The sequence below is a fragment of the Ooceraea biroi genome, chromosome 11, assembly GCF_003672135.1.
Source record: "Ooceraea biroi isolate clonal line C1 chromosome 11, Obir_v5.4, whole genome shotgun sequence".
Taxonomy (NCBI): Eukaryota; Metazoa; Arthropoda; class Insecta; order Hymenoptera; family Formicidae; genus Ooceraea; species Ooceraea biroi.
Window position 1 is genome coordinate 11,758,422 of NC_039516.1, and position 11,373 is coordinate 11,769,794.

Consider the following 11,373-nt stretch of genomic DNA (forward strand, 5'->3'; position numbering starts at 1 on the left):
GTCCCTAGACATACGTCTAGTGACTTTATGTCTAGTGACTGTGCATCTAGTGACTTTTAGTTTCGCTCCAAGAAATCGATTTTCTAACCGTAAAAAATATATGATTGTGGCGTGGACACATTAGAAAAATTTGTTAAAATAACTTGTTTTATACGTCATTACTGTTAAAACAGTATTTAAATGAACGTGCATAGACAGCCCTAAATATGTTAACAACAAAGGTGTTTTTCAGGAGAACGAAGGGAGGGAATGTATTTAAGGTATGGTGCTATGAAACATAATTTATTTTCTAAATTTGTGGAAAGCTTTGCATAAATAACAATGAAATTAAACGTAATAACTCCAGATGCAACGTATTCCTATTCCATTTAACATAATTTATGTAAATTTACTTTTTTTCAAAATATAAAATATTTAGTTACGTTAGCTAACATTTAAAAATAAAATATGTCAAATTACAAAATTACGATTTTTACATTATTTTATTTATTCCAAAGTATTCAATTAAAATTATTAAAACCAACAAATATTATTTATCCTTGTATTAGACCGTCAGAGAACACTATCTCAGGGATGATATTTATTGCGGCTCTAATGCCTGTGAGAAATGTAAATCAAGGCCTCGAGACATGGTGTTGGATGAAGAAAATGCTGGTGCAAAGTCTTCTTTACTTCCAACTCCATATTTCCTTGTACTCGATACAAATATAATTCTGGATCAGGTAAGTGTTATTACAGCAAATGTAATGTTATTTCTTTTACGTTTCCAAAGGTTTCATATTACGTTATTAAAATATAATTTGTTCCTTAATTGTAGATTGATATATTGGAAGAAGATGTTATTACCAACGTAATTATTCTGCAAACGGTGCTGCAAGAAATTCGCCACAGGAGTTCCACTGTATACAAGAAGCTAAAGAACATCATAGGAGACCAGAAACGGAGATTCTTTGTGTTTATCAACGAACATCATCAGTATGTACAATACTTAGTTTACGACATGTAATTAAAGAAAAAAGGAAATACTTTACACATTACTTTTAGGGAGACTTATATCGAAAGAAAACCGGGTGAAAAGATGAACGATCGTAATGACAGAGCAATACGAGTCGCAGTGAAGTGGTACAATAATCATTTGGCATCTAGTAACTCCAGTGTGAAGGTTGTCCTGCTGACAGACGATGTGGAAAATAAGACTCGTGCAGCTGAAGACAACATAACTGCTGTATCGAGTAAATATGCCTCGTCTTATTATTTAGTATGAACTATGCCGTTAGCACATAAAAGGTAACCTGTGTTTTTCGCAGTGGAAGATTATATTGCATCGTTGGAGAATTCAAGTTTCCTACTGGACAAATTATGTAAGCGTTCTTACGTCTTGGACACCCAGAGCCGGGAATTGTTCCCTTGTCACCTGACGCCTGCAGAGGTGCACGACGGCATCTCGTCCGGCAGATTGTTACAAGGGACGTTCTTGCCGTCGAGGGAAAATTTCCTCGAAGGGAACGTCAATGTTGAGGGAAGAGACAAGCCGGTAAGATATGCACTATCACGAATTCTCTCTCGGTCTTCAACGCATATTTTATTGCGCTATTTTTATCGTCTTAGATATTTGTGCAAGGACGGACTAATCTGAACAGGGCGGTTGATGGCGACGTAGTCGCCGTGGAAATCTTACCGGATGATCAGTGGTCGTCGCCGAGCGAAATCGTTCTGCAGGACGAGGAAGGTGCGGACGCCGATGACGTTCCGGAGGATGAAAAGATATTGACTAAGCAGAATCTGGCAAAGATAAAAGAGGAAGTACCGACAGGCAAAATTGTCGGTATTATCAGGAGGAAATGGAGACAGTACTGTGGAATATTGCAGCCGAGTGCAATTAAAGGGGTAAGAATTTTCCTTATCACATAATTAAAATAGCTTTTGCGTCCCGTTACCGTTAGACTTTTATCAATTTACAGAATGTACGTCATCTGTTTGTTCCGGCCGAGAGAAAGATCCCAAAAATCCGAATAGAGACTAGACAAGCTGAGATCCTGAGCAAGCAGAGAATCATCGTCGCCCTGGACTCGTGGCCGCGAAATTCGAGATATCCGCTCGGCCACTTTGTACGCGCGCTCGGTAATATAGGAGACAAGGACACGGAGAACGAGGTTCTGCTCTTGGAGCACGACGTCCCGCACAGTCGTTTCTCCGAGGCTGTCCTCAGCTTTCTGCCGCAGCTGCCGTGGGTCATCACAGAAGCGGTAAGCTTTAAACTGATAAAAGCGCCAATCCTAATGCTTAATAAAATGATTCGTGCTATTTATGTTTCCATGTAAATCTACAGGATGTTGCGCAAAGGGAAGATCTGCGACACCTGGATATCTGCTCCGTGGACCCGCCGGGCTGCACGGACATTGACGATGCATTGCATTGCAGAGGTTTGCCGAACGGCAATTTCGACGTCGGTGTACACATCGCAGATGTGTCACACTTCATAAGGCCTGGGACTGCGCTGGACAAAGAGGCGGCTTTACGCGCTACCACTGTGTACCTCGTCGACAAACGAATAGACATGGTACCAGGTAGAAACAAAAGCACTTTATGTATTTATTAAGATAGTATTATGTAGCAGAAAAAAAATATATAGTCTAAAACATGTTTATTTTAGAATTACTCAGCTCGAATCTTTGCTCCCTGCGAGGTAAAGAGGAACGATTTGCATTTTCTTGCATGTGGGAGATCAGCCCCGACGCGAACATAGTCAGCACGAGATTCTGCAAATCGATAATTTGCTCGCGTCAAGCGATGACATACGAGGAAGCACAATTGAGGATCGACGATGCCACTCAGCAGGATGCCATTGCATCCTCATTAAGAGGACTAAATCAGCTAGCGAAGAAATTAAAGAAGAAACGCTTAGAAAATGGGTACGTTTTTGTCACAATACTTGTACTGAATTGTAATAGCGCTATTATTTCTACCAATAAAATCCTTCGATAATAATACAAAGATTCCTTGTGTGTTCGCAGTGCTTTAACTCTAGCATCGCCGGAGATACGTTTCCAAGTAGACAGCGAGACGCACGATCCTATTGATGTGGAAGCGAAGAAAGTGAGGGAGACTAATTCGATGGTGGAGGAATTCATGTTGCTCGCAAACATCAGCGTCGCTGAGAAGATACTGGCGGAATTCCCGGAATGCGCCATGCTCAGGAGACACCCCGAACCACCACAGAGCAATTTCGAGCCACTAGTTAAAGCTGCGAGACATCAGGTATTATTTCAGTTTACTATTATATTCGATATCAAGATAATTGTTCATGCAGTACGCATTGATGCACAACGACCGTGATGTCTCAAAACCAATTGTAGGGCTTCTTCATCAACACAACTACCGGTAAGGAATTGGCGCGGTCGCTGGAAGAAGCCAGAAAGGAATCGAACCCTTACTTCAACACAATGTTGAGAATATTAGCCACGCGGTGCATGCTGCAAGCAGTGTATTTTATCAGTGGAATGCATCAGCTGGAAGAATTTGCGCACTACGGATTGGCGTGCCCGATTTACACGCATTTCACGTCCCCCATTCGAAGGTGAGTCATCAGTCTGCAGATTCTTAAAGATAAATCGATCTTAAAAATTAATTTGTAAAATAATTCTTAAAATAATTTTCTGTTTTTTTTTGCTATCTTGAAGATACGCCGATATCATTGTGCATCGACTGTTAGCCGTATGTATCGGAGCCGATGCGACTTATCCAGAATTATTGGACAAGAAGAAGAATCACATATTGTGTCATAATCTGAATTATCGCAATCGAATGGCGCAGTACGCTGGCCGAGCCTCAGTCGCACTTCACACACATGTTAGCACAATTTATTGTAAAACTCCATATCCTGCCTTTAAATATTTTTAATATTTTTCTTCTATTTTCGGAATTCTCTATAAAACGTTATTTATGAAAAATTGCATTTTCGATGCTTACTTCACAGCTATTTTTCCGCAACAAAGTTCAGGATGAGGAAGGCTACATTCTTTTTGTACGAAAAAATGCTCTGCAAGTGCTTATACCGAAGTACGGCTTGGAAGGAACGTTATACCTTAATAATCCTGGTACATCCTCTGTCACATTTACGTACAATTCGGAGGACCAATCTCAGACCTGCGGAGACATCGTGTTTCGAGCATTCGATCTTATTATAGTACAAATGAGTTTGGACAGATCCAATGTTCAACACGAGAAGTTAATCTTTAAACTCGTAAAGCCAGAGGTAGGAGGCACGAGGAAAAACTAGCTTATCTTTTTTTTGCCTGTACAATTCAATATAGCTACAGCAACAATTAGAATATGTTTGCATTTCGATGTAGTTATAACGTAAGAAAAAGTGATTTTTACTTTCGTTCGATTTTTCAGATTCCAGACTTTAGCGTTCCTCCATTAAGCAGAGATGTCAGTGCTACTGAAGAAAATTCTACGAAGGAAGCGTTAAAACGAAAGGTGGAAGCTGCACAAGAGTCAACTAACGGTCAAAGTAAAACAGGAAAGAAGAAGAAGAAAAAGAAGAATTGAGAACATTCGTGCCTTCGTCAGGTGTGATGCGAAATTATATATTATATTTTTGTACACATATTCTTATTATAAGAACACACGATTGTTTTTATAAAAACTGTATTATCTTCCTATTTGACATTATTCACAATTTACAAAGTCTTTATAACAAGACAAGAAAAATTGTCAATGACCTATTGTTATAGATTATTCCCAGAGAAAACTTACGACGCATTTACGGCAAAACGTAATGCCTGACTTTCCCTCACTGAATTATTACAGCATTTTCTTTGTCACAAGAAATGTATAAAATGATCAGCACATTATCGCAAATAAACAAACTGACATTACGAATAAAAAAAAGAAAATGATTCCAATTTTCAAATAATGACTGAAAGTGAACTTATATTATCCATGAATATATGTAATCTTAATAAATATGAAATCTGTATAGTTAAAGATTTTTTTTATCGCGCGCACGTATGTGTTGCCATGCTTAAATAAGAAGTAATATTCTTGCTAATATTTTAGATACACCTCCTACGCTAGTACTGCTAGATATTCAAATATATTTATATTATTTATAAAATATTGTACTATAGGCGTCTCGCAAATTGTAAGATAAGTCACTTCATCTAACGATACATTTACACACTTTGTACTTTTTCCATTAATACTGAATAATCTTGGATAATAATCTTAACATGGCTATTACTTCTTATTTGAGAATGTGTAGAATACTTTGAAATTCTCAAACATCTTCAGAGAGACTCTTTACTTGTTCCAAACTAATAAATAATAAAAGAGATTCGTAGGAGTAATATTTGATATAATGGAATCACTTGATGTAATAATAAAATGTCAATCACGTTTAAGATGAGAAATAATTAATACGAAAAAAAAACAAGTTAAAATGAAAAATTATAAAAAAGAAGAATAAAATTTCCATGATAAAAGTGACGTCCATTAAAACACAGTGGATTACGATTACATATGTAATAAAAATTCAATTACAAACATTACACTGAAACGGTAATGTATTTGCATTTCTCACCGGAAGAGAACAAAAAATGCATTTAATTTAAAAATGGATAATATAAGCAGTTCTTTTTTTTAGTTAAATTTCACCAAAAAGGTTTTTCGCTAAATTGTACAAATAAAAAACGAATTTAACGGTAATAAATAGTAAAAGTCTTACGCTGTGCCAATACAAATTAACGAGTTATTCTTCTTATAATAATTCAATGAAAGAATACTTGAACAACACGTTGAATATACTTGCGGCGCTTCCAATTGTGACATTGCGTTTGATGAACTGCTGCAAAAAGATTTTAGATAATATAATAAAACAAGTTCAATAAAATTTGCGGCGGGAACAAATTTGAAGGATGCATACCCGTTCAGAGTATTGATAAAATCTTGAGTAGGCCACAACCGTACAATCCCATCTATGCTCGCGCTAGCGATGTATTGACCGTCCAAGCTCCAGTCTACATTCATCACCGTGTCCTTATGGCCCTTCAGTTCGGTCAATAACGCATTTGATGCTAAATCCCATATTGATATGGATTTGTCATCACCTAAAGGAACGTCGTTTGCGATAAGCAATATTTTAAATATATTTTTAATTTTTTTTTCATTTAAAAATGCTTTTCCGTGTAATTACCTGCGGCAGCCAGATACTTCCCATCTGGACTAAAAGCTAAAGTGTAAATAGGCGATTGAGCTCCAACATACACCCGCAACAGATTCCCATCATCCTTGGCCCATAATCTCACAGTTTTGTCCGCAGAACCGGTCGCTAAGTACCGGGCGTTTGGGTGAAATTTTATGCACTGAAAGAATGCAGGCTGGTATGTTAAGATGCTGGGGAAGCAAAAAAAATAAGCTGATAATGATAATGATGATGACTCGTACATTAACATCTAAAAAATGACCAGCATATATTCTCAAGGGAAACGTCCTGTCCAATGACCATAATTTGGCAGTTCTGTCGTGTGAACCCGTGGCGGTGTATAAATTGAACACACTTGTATCCATGCACCATATTGGGTAACTGTGACCACTGCAATCGGAAAGAAACGCTGTCATACACCGTATAAAATTTCTATTGCGTCTTCTCTCTCTTTCTTTCTTTTTCTCTTCATCGATTCATTGAAATTCATTGAAATCAGATGGTGATTCGTGGAAATATATAATACAGTTAGCTTACCTATATATTGCCGCGCATGAATAATCATTCAGTCTCCATGCTCTCATGTCCTTGTCGCTTGATGCAGAAAGCAGAATATCACACTCTGGAATAAACCTTAGATCGTGTACTACGTCCGTGTGTCCTCTTAATACTATCGCTCCCGCTTCGCTTCTGTTGTCACACAATCACGTAATTATATTTCATCACTACATCAATCAAAGAGCATACGTACATGAAACGACATGTACACTTATAGAAATGCAGTTGCAACTTACATCGCGTTTTCTTGCTCGGTACTTCGATAAGACGGAGACGCATCACAGGGAAATGGAATATGCATTTGCTTATCTTTCGATTTAACTAAGACCGTATCGCCTATACCCCATAAGCGTATCTCGGCTGTACCGAAGCCTACAGCTAATTTATCCATCTTGGGCGCAATGAGAGCGGAACTTGCACTACGATATAAGCAGAGGTAATGTGTCAAGTAACAGATTAAGGATATACAATTCTAAGATTAAGGATTCACAATTCTACTCACTTTTCTATAGAATTTTTTACGGTGAATATTCTTAGTGGCTGATGTGCATTGTTTCGTATTAACCGTATGGATTCCTGCAACTCCCTCATTTCACGGTCAACGCCAGTGCCAGACGGTTGCTCCACGTGTCCATTGATACCCACTTCGTACCTTTGACTCTTCTCCTCGTGTACTTCACCGTCTATTTGAGGATTGTCTGCCTTTTGGATTATTGTGACGTGTGTATTAATGATCTGAAAAACAATTATAGCAAGCTTAAGCTTTACAAGTTTACATTTATCTAAATCAGTCCATTCCTTTTACCAACAAAAACAAGTGTATTTATTTATCTATTTAACAAAATTATTTTAAAAAATTATTTTTAAAAAGGTAAATGTGTACAATATAAAACAAACACTTTCATACTATCAATATATATTATTTTAATACTTAAATATTATTTTAAAATTAACTTTTAAACTGGCAGAAAGTTAATGCAAAAACCCCGAATGTTAGTGATAAATTTCTATGAACTGTGCACCCCACAAAATAGTTAGACAAAAATACAATTAAACAAATTTACCTGCATTACTATTATATGTCCATACTTTGCAAGATATTGTCGTAGCCAAATGTGAGCTAATTCAGACAGGTCCACCTTATACTTTCTAGTTCTGAACGCATTCACCAAAGGTCTCAGTTCGATATCCTGGACCGAAAATACGCTGGATAATTCCTCCAGGAAGTCCTTCTCCGTGTCACTGACAAATTCATTCTGGTGTGCTTTCAGAAATTGTATCGCCGCCTGTCGATTGCCGGCGTGTAAGATCTCCAGGTACAGGTGACAAAATATCGGGTACAAAAGCCCTTGCAACTCCACTTTTATTTTTTCGTCAAGTATAACATTCACACATTTCTTCAATCTGAAAAAAAAATTGCAACAAAGTTAAGATTGCGCGAAGCGTGTACGATCAAACACATTTTGCCTGTATAAATCAATACAAGTAAAACGGTATTTAGTCTCTTAGATCGGGCAAACTGTCATACTGTTCGATCCAGAAAGAGAGTTTTAACAATCAGCGAACCTCACCGCTGATAAGCTTGGTCCGCTGCAGTAATATCAATGGTAATGGCACTGAAGACAATTGAGTTATCTCTAGAAGTACCGCACTCGGCAGTAGTGCTTAACGTCATTTGCTCGCTGTTTTGGCAGAATAGCTGATCGCCCTTACAAAACACGTCGTTGACCTACAACAGCAAGGTTATGACAACTGGGTAGCGATACCTTCGGAAACGCAGGGAGACTCGTAAAAATACAACTCTCCACCTGATAGTGCCGTCTCTTCAAGTAAGAATCGATTGTCGCGCTGATTACTTCATTTTTCATACGCTTCATCTTCATGAAGCCCAAGCGTTGAGACAATCTCGACGACGTCCTGCAGCGTCTTCCAACACGGTTCAAACATAAATGCGTGACAATCGCATAACAGCGTTCCTAAACCAATCACGTCAAGTCGGGCTGGTCTTCTTGCGTATGCGCGCGAGCGCGCTCTCAGTAACGGATTTAACCTGAAAAAGGGTGTGACGTGTAGAACGATTCGATGAAATTTTTATCGAACATTGTTATTCAAGAGAGTGACAAAGTCAAATTAACCTAGATATTACAGTACTCACTTTTCCACGTCTATTTGTCTAATTTAACATAACCTAATCGCTTGTCAAATTCCGTTAAAACTGTTGCGTCCCTATCATCTTTTTACATACGTTACTGCATTCACTACACTACCATGTATACGTGAAAAATTTAAGGCTGATATTCACAGTTTGTTCGTTGTTAGCCAATCAGATAGCTGTATTAGTATCTAAAAGATAGTCTTGAAGCCATCTCGTAATAAGAACGGACTTTAATACCGACCAACTCGCGTACGCATCACGCTCCCACGCCGGTCATTCCTAACCTCCGCAATTGTACATAACCTTCAAAACTTGGCAGTGTGAGAGATTAAGAAGTTTCGATGCTTATGTTATAAATGATAAAATAACGACGATTGTATTAACGATAGAAAAACAGTATATAATACATTCAATCAAGATATTGTAATAATTAAGTAGTTAAGTAATTAAGTTTATAAATATTAAATAACATTTTTAAGCCAACTATCAGAAATGTTGCGGAACATTGTGCATTTGTCGCTTAGGTCGTTTCACAGTGTAGAAATATTGAAAACAATCAATTTAAAACCAGCAATACCATGCAGATATAGTACTAAGTGGTCTAGTAGGAGACCTGTTGCGATTGTCAATGAAGACGAGCTTTTTGATGGTAGAAAACCTACTGTAACTGAAAGTAGAACTAAAAGACAAAAAGTTTACACGTACAAAACACGTAATCACAGACCCAAAGCACCAGAGAAGAAGAGAGATACAAGTAAAGAGAAAGCTGACGACGAGCCAATGTACACAGCTCTCGAAGCGGACAGTAAGATTATGAGGTATATAATGCTACTTGGCTAACATGGCTATTAATTGGTCCACTTATTACTATGTTATTAAAATTGTAAAACATACATATGTATTTTGTCAATTTCAGTTCTCTAATGTTGAAGACTAAAACAAGCAAGTTAAGAGGGAAAAACAGTCTGATGTTGCTGGAAGGCTTTCGCTTGATCAAAGATGCAATGGAAGCGAAAGTTGTACCAAAAATAGTATTCTTCAGTAGAGTGTCCGATATATTGCCATTGTCGCTTCCTGATGATGTGAAATTGTATAAAATTCCATATCGCACAATTCAGTTGTGGTCCAACTTGACAACTTCTCCCGGAATACTCGGTAAATATTTTAAGTAAAAAAGATTTATGAAAGATTAAAATATATATATATATTTTAATTTTTCATAAATTTTTTCATAAATTATATATATATATATATATAATACAAATCATGTCGTTTTTGATGTAGGAATTTTTGATATCCCGGATATAAAGGACAAGGAGCCTCCAATTGATGCTATACCACTGACCATTATTTGTGATAACATCAGAGAACCTGGAAATTTGGGAACTATTATTAGAGCCGCTGCGGCAGTTGGTTGCGAAAGATTATTGTTAATGAAAGGTAATTTACAGTCACCATTACAATAATACTGTTATACCACAAACAGAAATTTCAAACAATTTTTCCTATTTCAGGATGCGTAGACCTGTGGGACCCCAAGGTACTGCGCAGTGCTGTAGGCGCACACTTCCGCTTACCTATATCTAAAAATCTGTCGTGGAACGAAATTCCTTCGTTAATAAAAGAAGAGGCGAAGATTTTTCTAGCGGACAACAATATAACGTATGAGAGCGAGTTCGAAGATCAAAGAGGGATTCAAGAATCATGTACGGACACTTCCATCGAATCCGAGGATCCCATCGGATCGGAGGATTTTATCGGCTCGGAGGATTTCATCGAGAATAAAGATACAAATGAGGACGATTCACACAATAACATTGGTAACAGCAAGAACGAAGAGATAGACCAACTGCTAGCTAAACCGAAAAAACCAACTGCGCAAGTCAGATCGGTAGTGAACAAAATAATGTCTCAATTTCCAGTTGTACCTTATTATACGTTAGATTTCACAAAAAGAGAAGCGATTTTTGTTATCGGTGGAGAGACTGAAGGCGTAAGCCTCAATGCTTGCAAATTCCTTCGCGACAGAAATTGCACTCGTGTTAATGTACCGTTAACCAATGGCGTCGACAGCTTAAATGTTGGCGTAGCTGTCGGTATTGTTACGTTTGAAATGAGAAAACAATTTACGACTCGCAACATCGACGATGAATAAAATTGCCTTTAAATGTATATGTGTGTATATACACACAGATGAGTATTTTATAATTCCTCTAATTATTATTGCTTGCAGTCACACAAGAGAAAAGATAAGTTTAGAGGCCATTCAAAGTACAAAACGTTAATACAAACATTACTTATCAATATCTGCATGGAACTGTAACATTTTAGAGTTTATTACGTCAAAAATGTGTTGTAACAAAAAACAGTAAAAATAATACTGCTACGATCAAGCGTGACAGAAATGCTAACCTATATTGTCTAAAACTAGAATCTAAAATTCTAATCTTTA

General features: G+C 37.3%; 3 protein-coding genes across 5 annotated transcripts; 2 read left to right on the forward strand and 1 right to left on the reverse strand.

Moving 5' to 3' along the window:
• Positions 1 to 67: 67 nt before the first annotated feature.
• LOC105278665 (exosome complex exonuclease RRP44) lies at positions 68 to 4,896 on the forward strand. 2 transcript variants are annotated; one of them, XM_011337897.3, is made up of 15 exons: positions 68 to 260; positions 549 to 722; positions 818 to 975; positions 1,045 to 1,232; positions 1,308 to 1,534; positions 1,609 to 1,887; positions 1,962 to 2,246; positions 2,330 to 2,567; positions 2,654 to 2,912; positions 3,015 to 3,258; positions 3,357 to 3,577; positions 3,681 to 3,849; positions 3,977 to 4,255; positions 4,399 to 4,575; positions 4,740 to 4,896. In XM_011337897.3, the coding sequence occupies exons 1-14, from the start codon at positions 207 to 209 to the stop codon at positions 4,552 to 4,554; spliced, it is 2,931 nt and encodes a 976-aa protein (XP_011336199.1). In that variant the 5' UTR covers positions 68 to 206; the 3' UTR covers positions 4,555 to 4,575; positions 4,740 to 4,896. The 2 variants fall into 2 exon arrangements, with proteins under 2 accessions (XP_011336199.1, XP_011336198.1); XM_011337896.3 differs by having other exon boundaries at positions 4,399 to 4,896.
• On the reverse strand, positions 4,577 to 8,778 carry LOC105278663 (TAF5-like RNA polymerase II p300/CBP-associated factor-associated factor 65 kDa subunit 5L). Of its 2 annotated transcripts, none has more exons than XM_011337894.3 (10): positions 8,575 to 8,778; positions 8,338 to 8,495; positions 7,831 to 8,170; positions 7,269 to 7,501; positions 7,003 to 7,185; positions 6,746 to 6,898; positions 6,451 to 6,598; positions 6,200 to 6,368; positions 5,930 to 6,113; positions 4,577 to 5,848 (listed from the first exon to the last, which is right to left on the reverse strand). In XM_011337894.3, the coding sequence occupies exons 1-10, from the start codon at positions 8,647 to 8,649 to the stop codon at positions 5,728 to 5,730; spliced, it is 1,764 nt and encodes a 587-aa protein (XP_011336196.2). In that variant the 5' UTR covers positions 8,650 to 8,778; the 3' UTR covers positions 4,577 to 5,727. The 2 variants fall into 2 exon arrangements, with proteins under 2 accessions (XP_011336196.2, XP_011336195.2); XM_011337893.3 differs by having other exon boundaries at positions 4,577 to 5,851.
• A 427-nt stretch (positions 8,779 to 9,205) lies between these two features.
• On the forward strand, positions 9,206 to 11,093 carry LOC105278664 (rRNA methyltransferase 3, mitochondrial). Its single transcript, XM_026973931.1, has 4 exons — positions 9,206 to 9,739; positions 9,838 to 10,076; positions 10,206 to 10,361; positions 10,436 to 11,093. Exons 1-4 carry the CDS (start codon positions 9,414 to 9,416, stop codon positions 11,074 to 11,076), a joined length of 1,362 nt encoding a protein of 453 aa, XP_026829732.1. The 5' UTR covers positions 9,206 to 9,413; the 3' UTR covers positions 11,077 to 11,093.
• The last annotated feature ends 280 nt before the right edge of the window (positions 11,094 to 11,373 follow it).

Bases quoted from the DNA above. Each gene is read 5' to 3' on its own strand.
- LOC105278665 (XM_011337896.3), top strand. From the start codon at position 207: ATGTTAACAACAAAGGTGTTTTTCAGGAGAACGAAGGGAGGGAATGTA. The intron at 1,233-1,307 runs GTAAATATGCCT...TGTTTTTCGCAG, and splicing joins CAACATAACTGCTGTATCGA to TGGAAGATTATATTGCATCG. The intron at 3,259-3,356 runs GTATTATTTCAG...AACCAATTGTAG, and splicing joins TTAAAGCTGCGAGACATCAG to GGCTTCTTCATCAACACAAC.
- LOC105278663 (XM_011337893.3), bottom strand. From the start codon at position 8,649: ATGAAGATGAAGCGTATGAAAAATGAAGTAATCAGCGCGACAATCGAT. The intron at 8,496-8,574 runs GTGGAGAGTTGT...TTGCTGTTGTAG, and splicing joins TGAAGAGACGGCACTATCAG to GTCAACGACGTGTTTTGTAA. The intron at 8,171-8,337 runs GTGAGGTTCGCT...TTTTTTTTTCAG, and splicing joins GCGGACCAAGCTTATCAGCG to ATTGAAGAAATGTGTGAATG.
- LOC105278664 (XM_026973931.1), top strand. From the start codon at position 9,414: ATGTTGCGGAACATTGTGCATTTGTCGCTTAGGTCGTTTCACAGTGTA. The intron at 9,740-9,837 runs GTATATAATGCT...TGTCAATTTCAG, and splicing joins GCGGACAGTAAGATTATGAG to TTCTCTAATGTTGAAGACTA. The intron at 10,077-10,205 runs GTAAATATTTTA...TTTTTGATGTAG, and splicing joins AACTTCTCCCGGAATACTCG to GAATTTTTGATATCCCGGAT.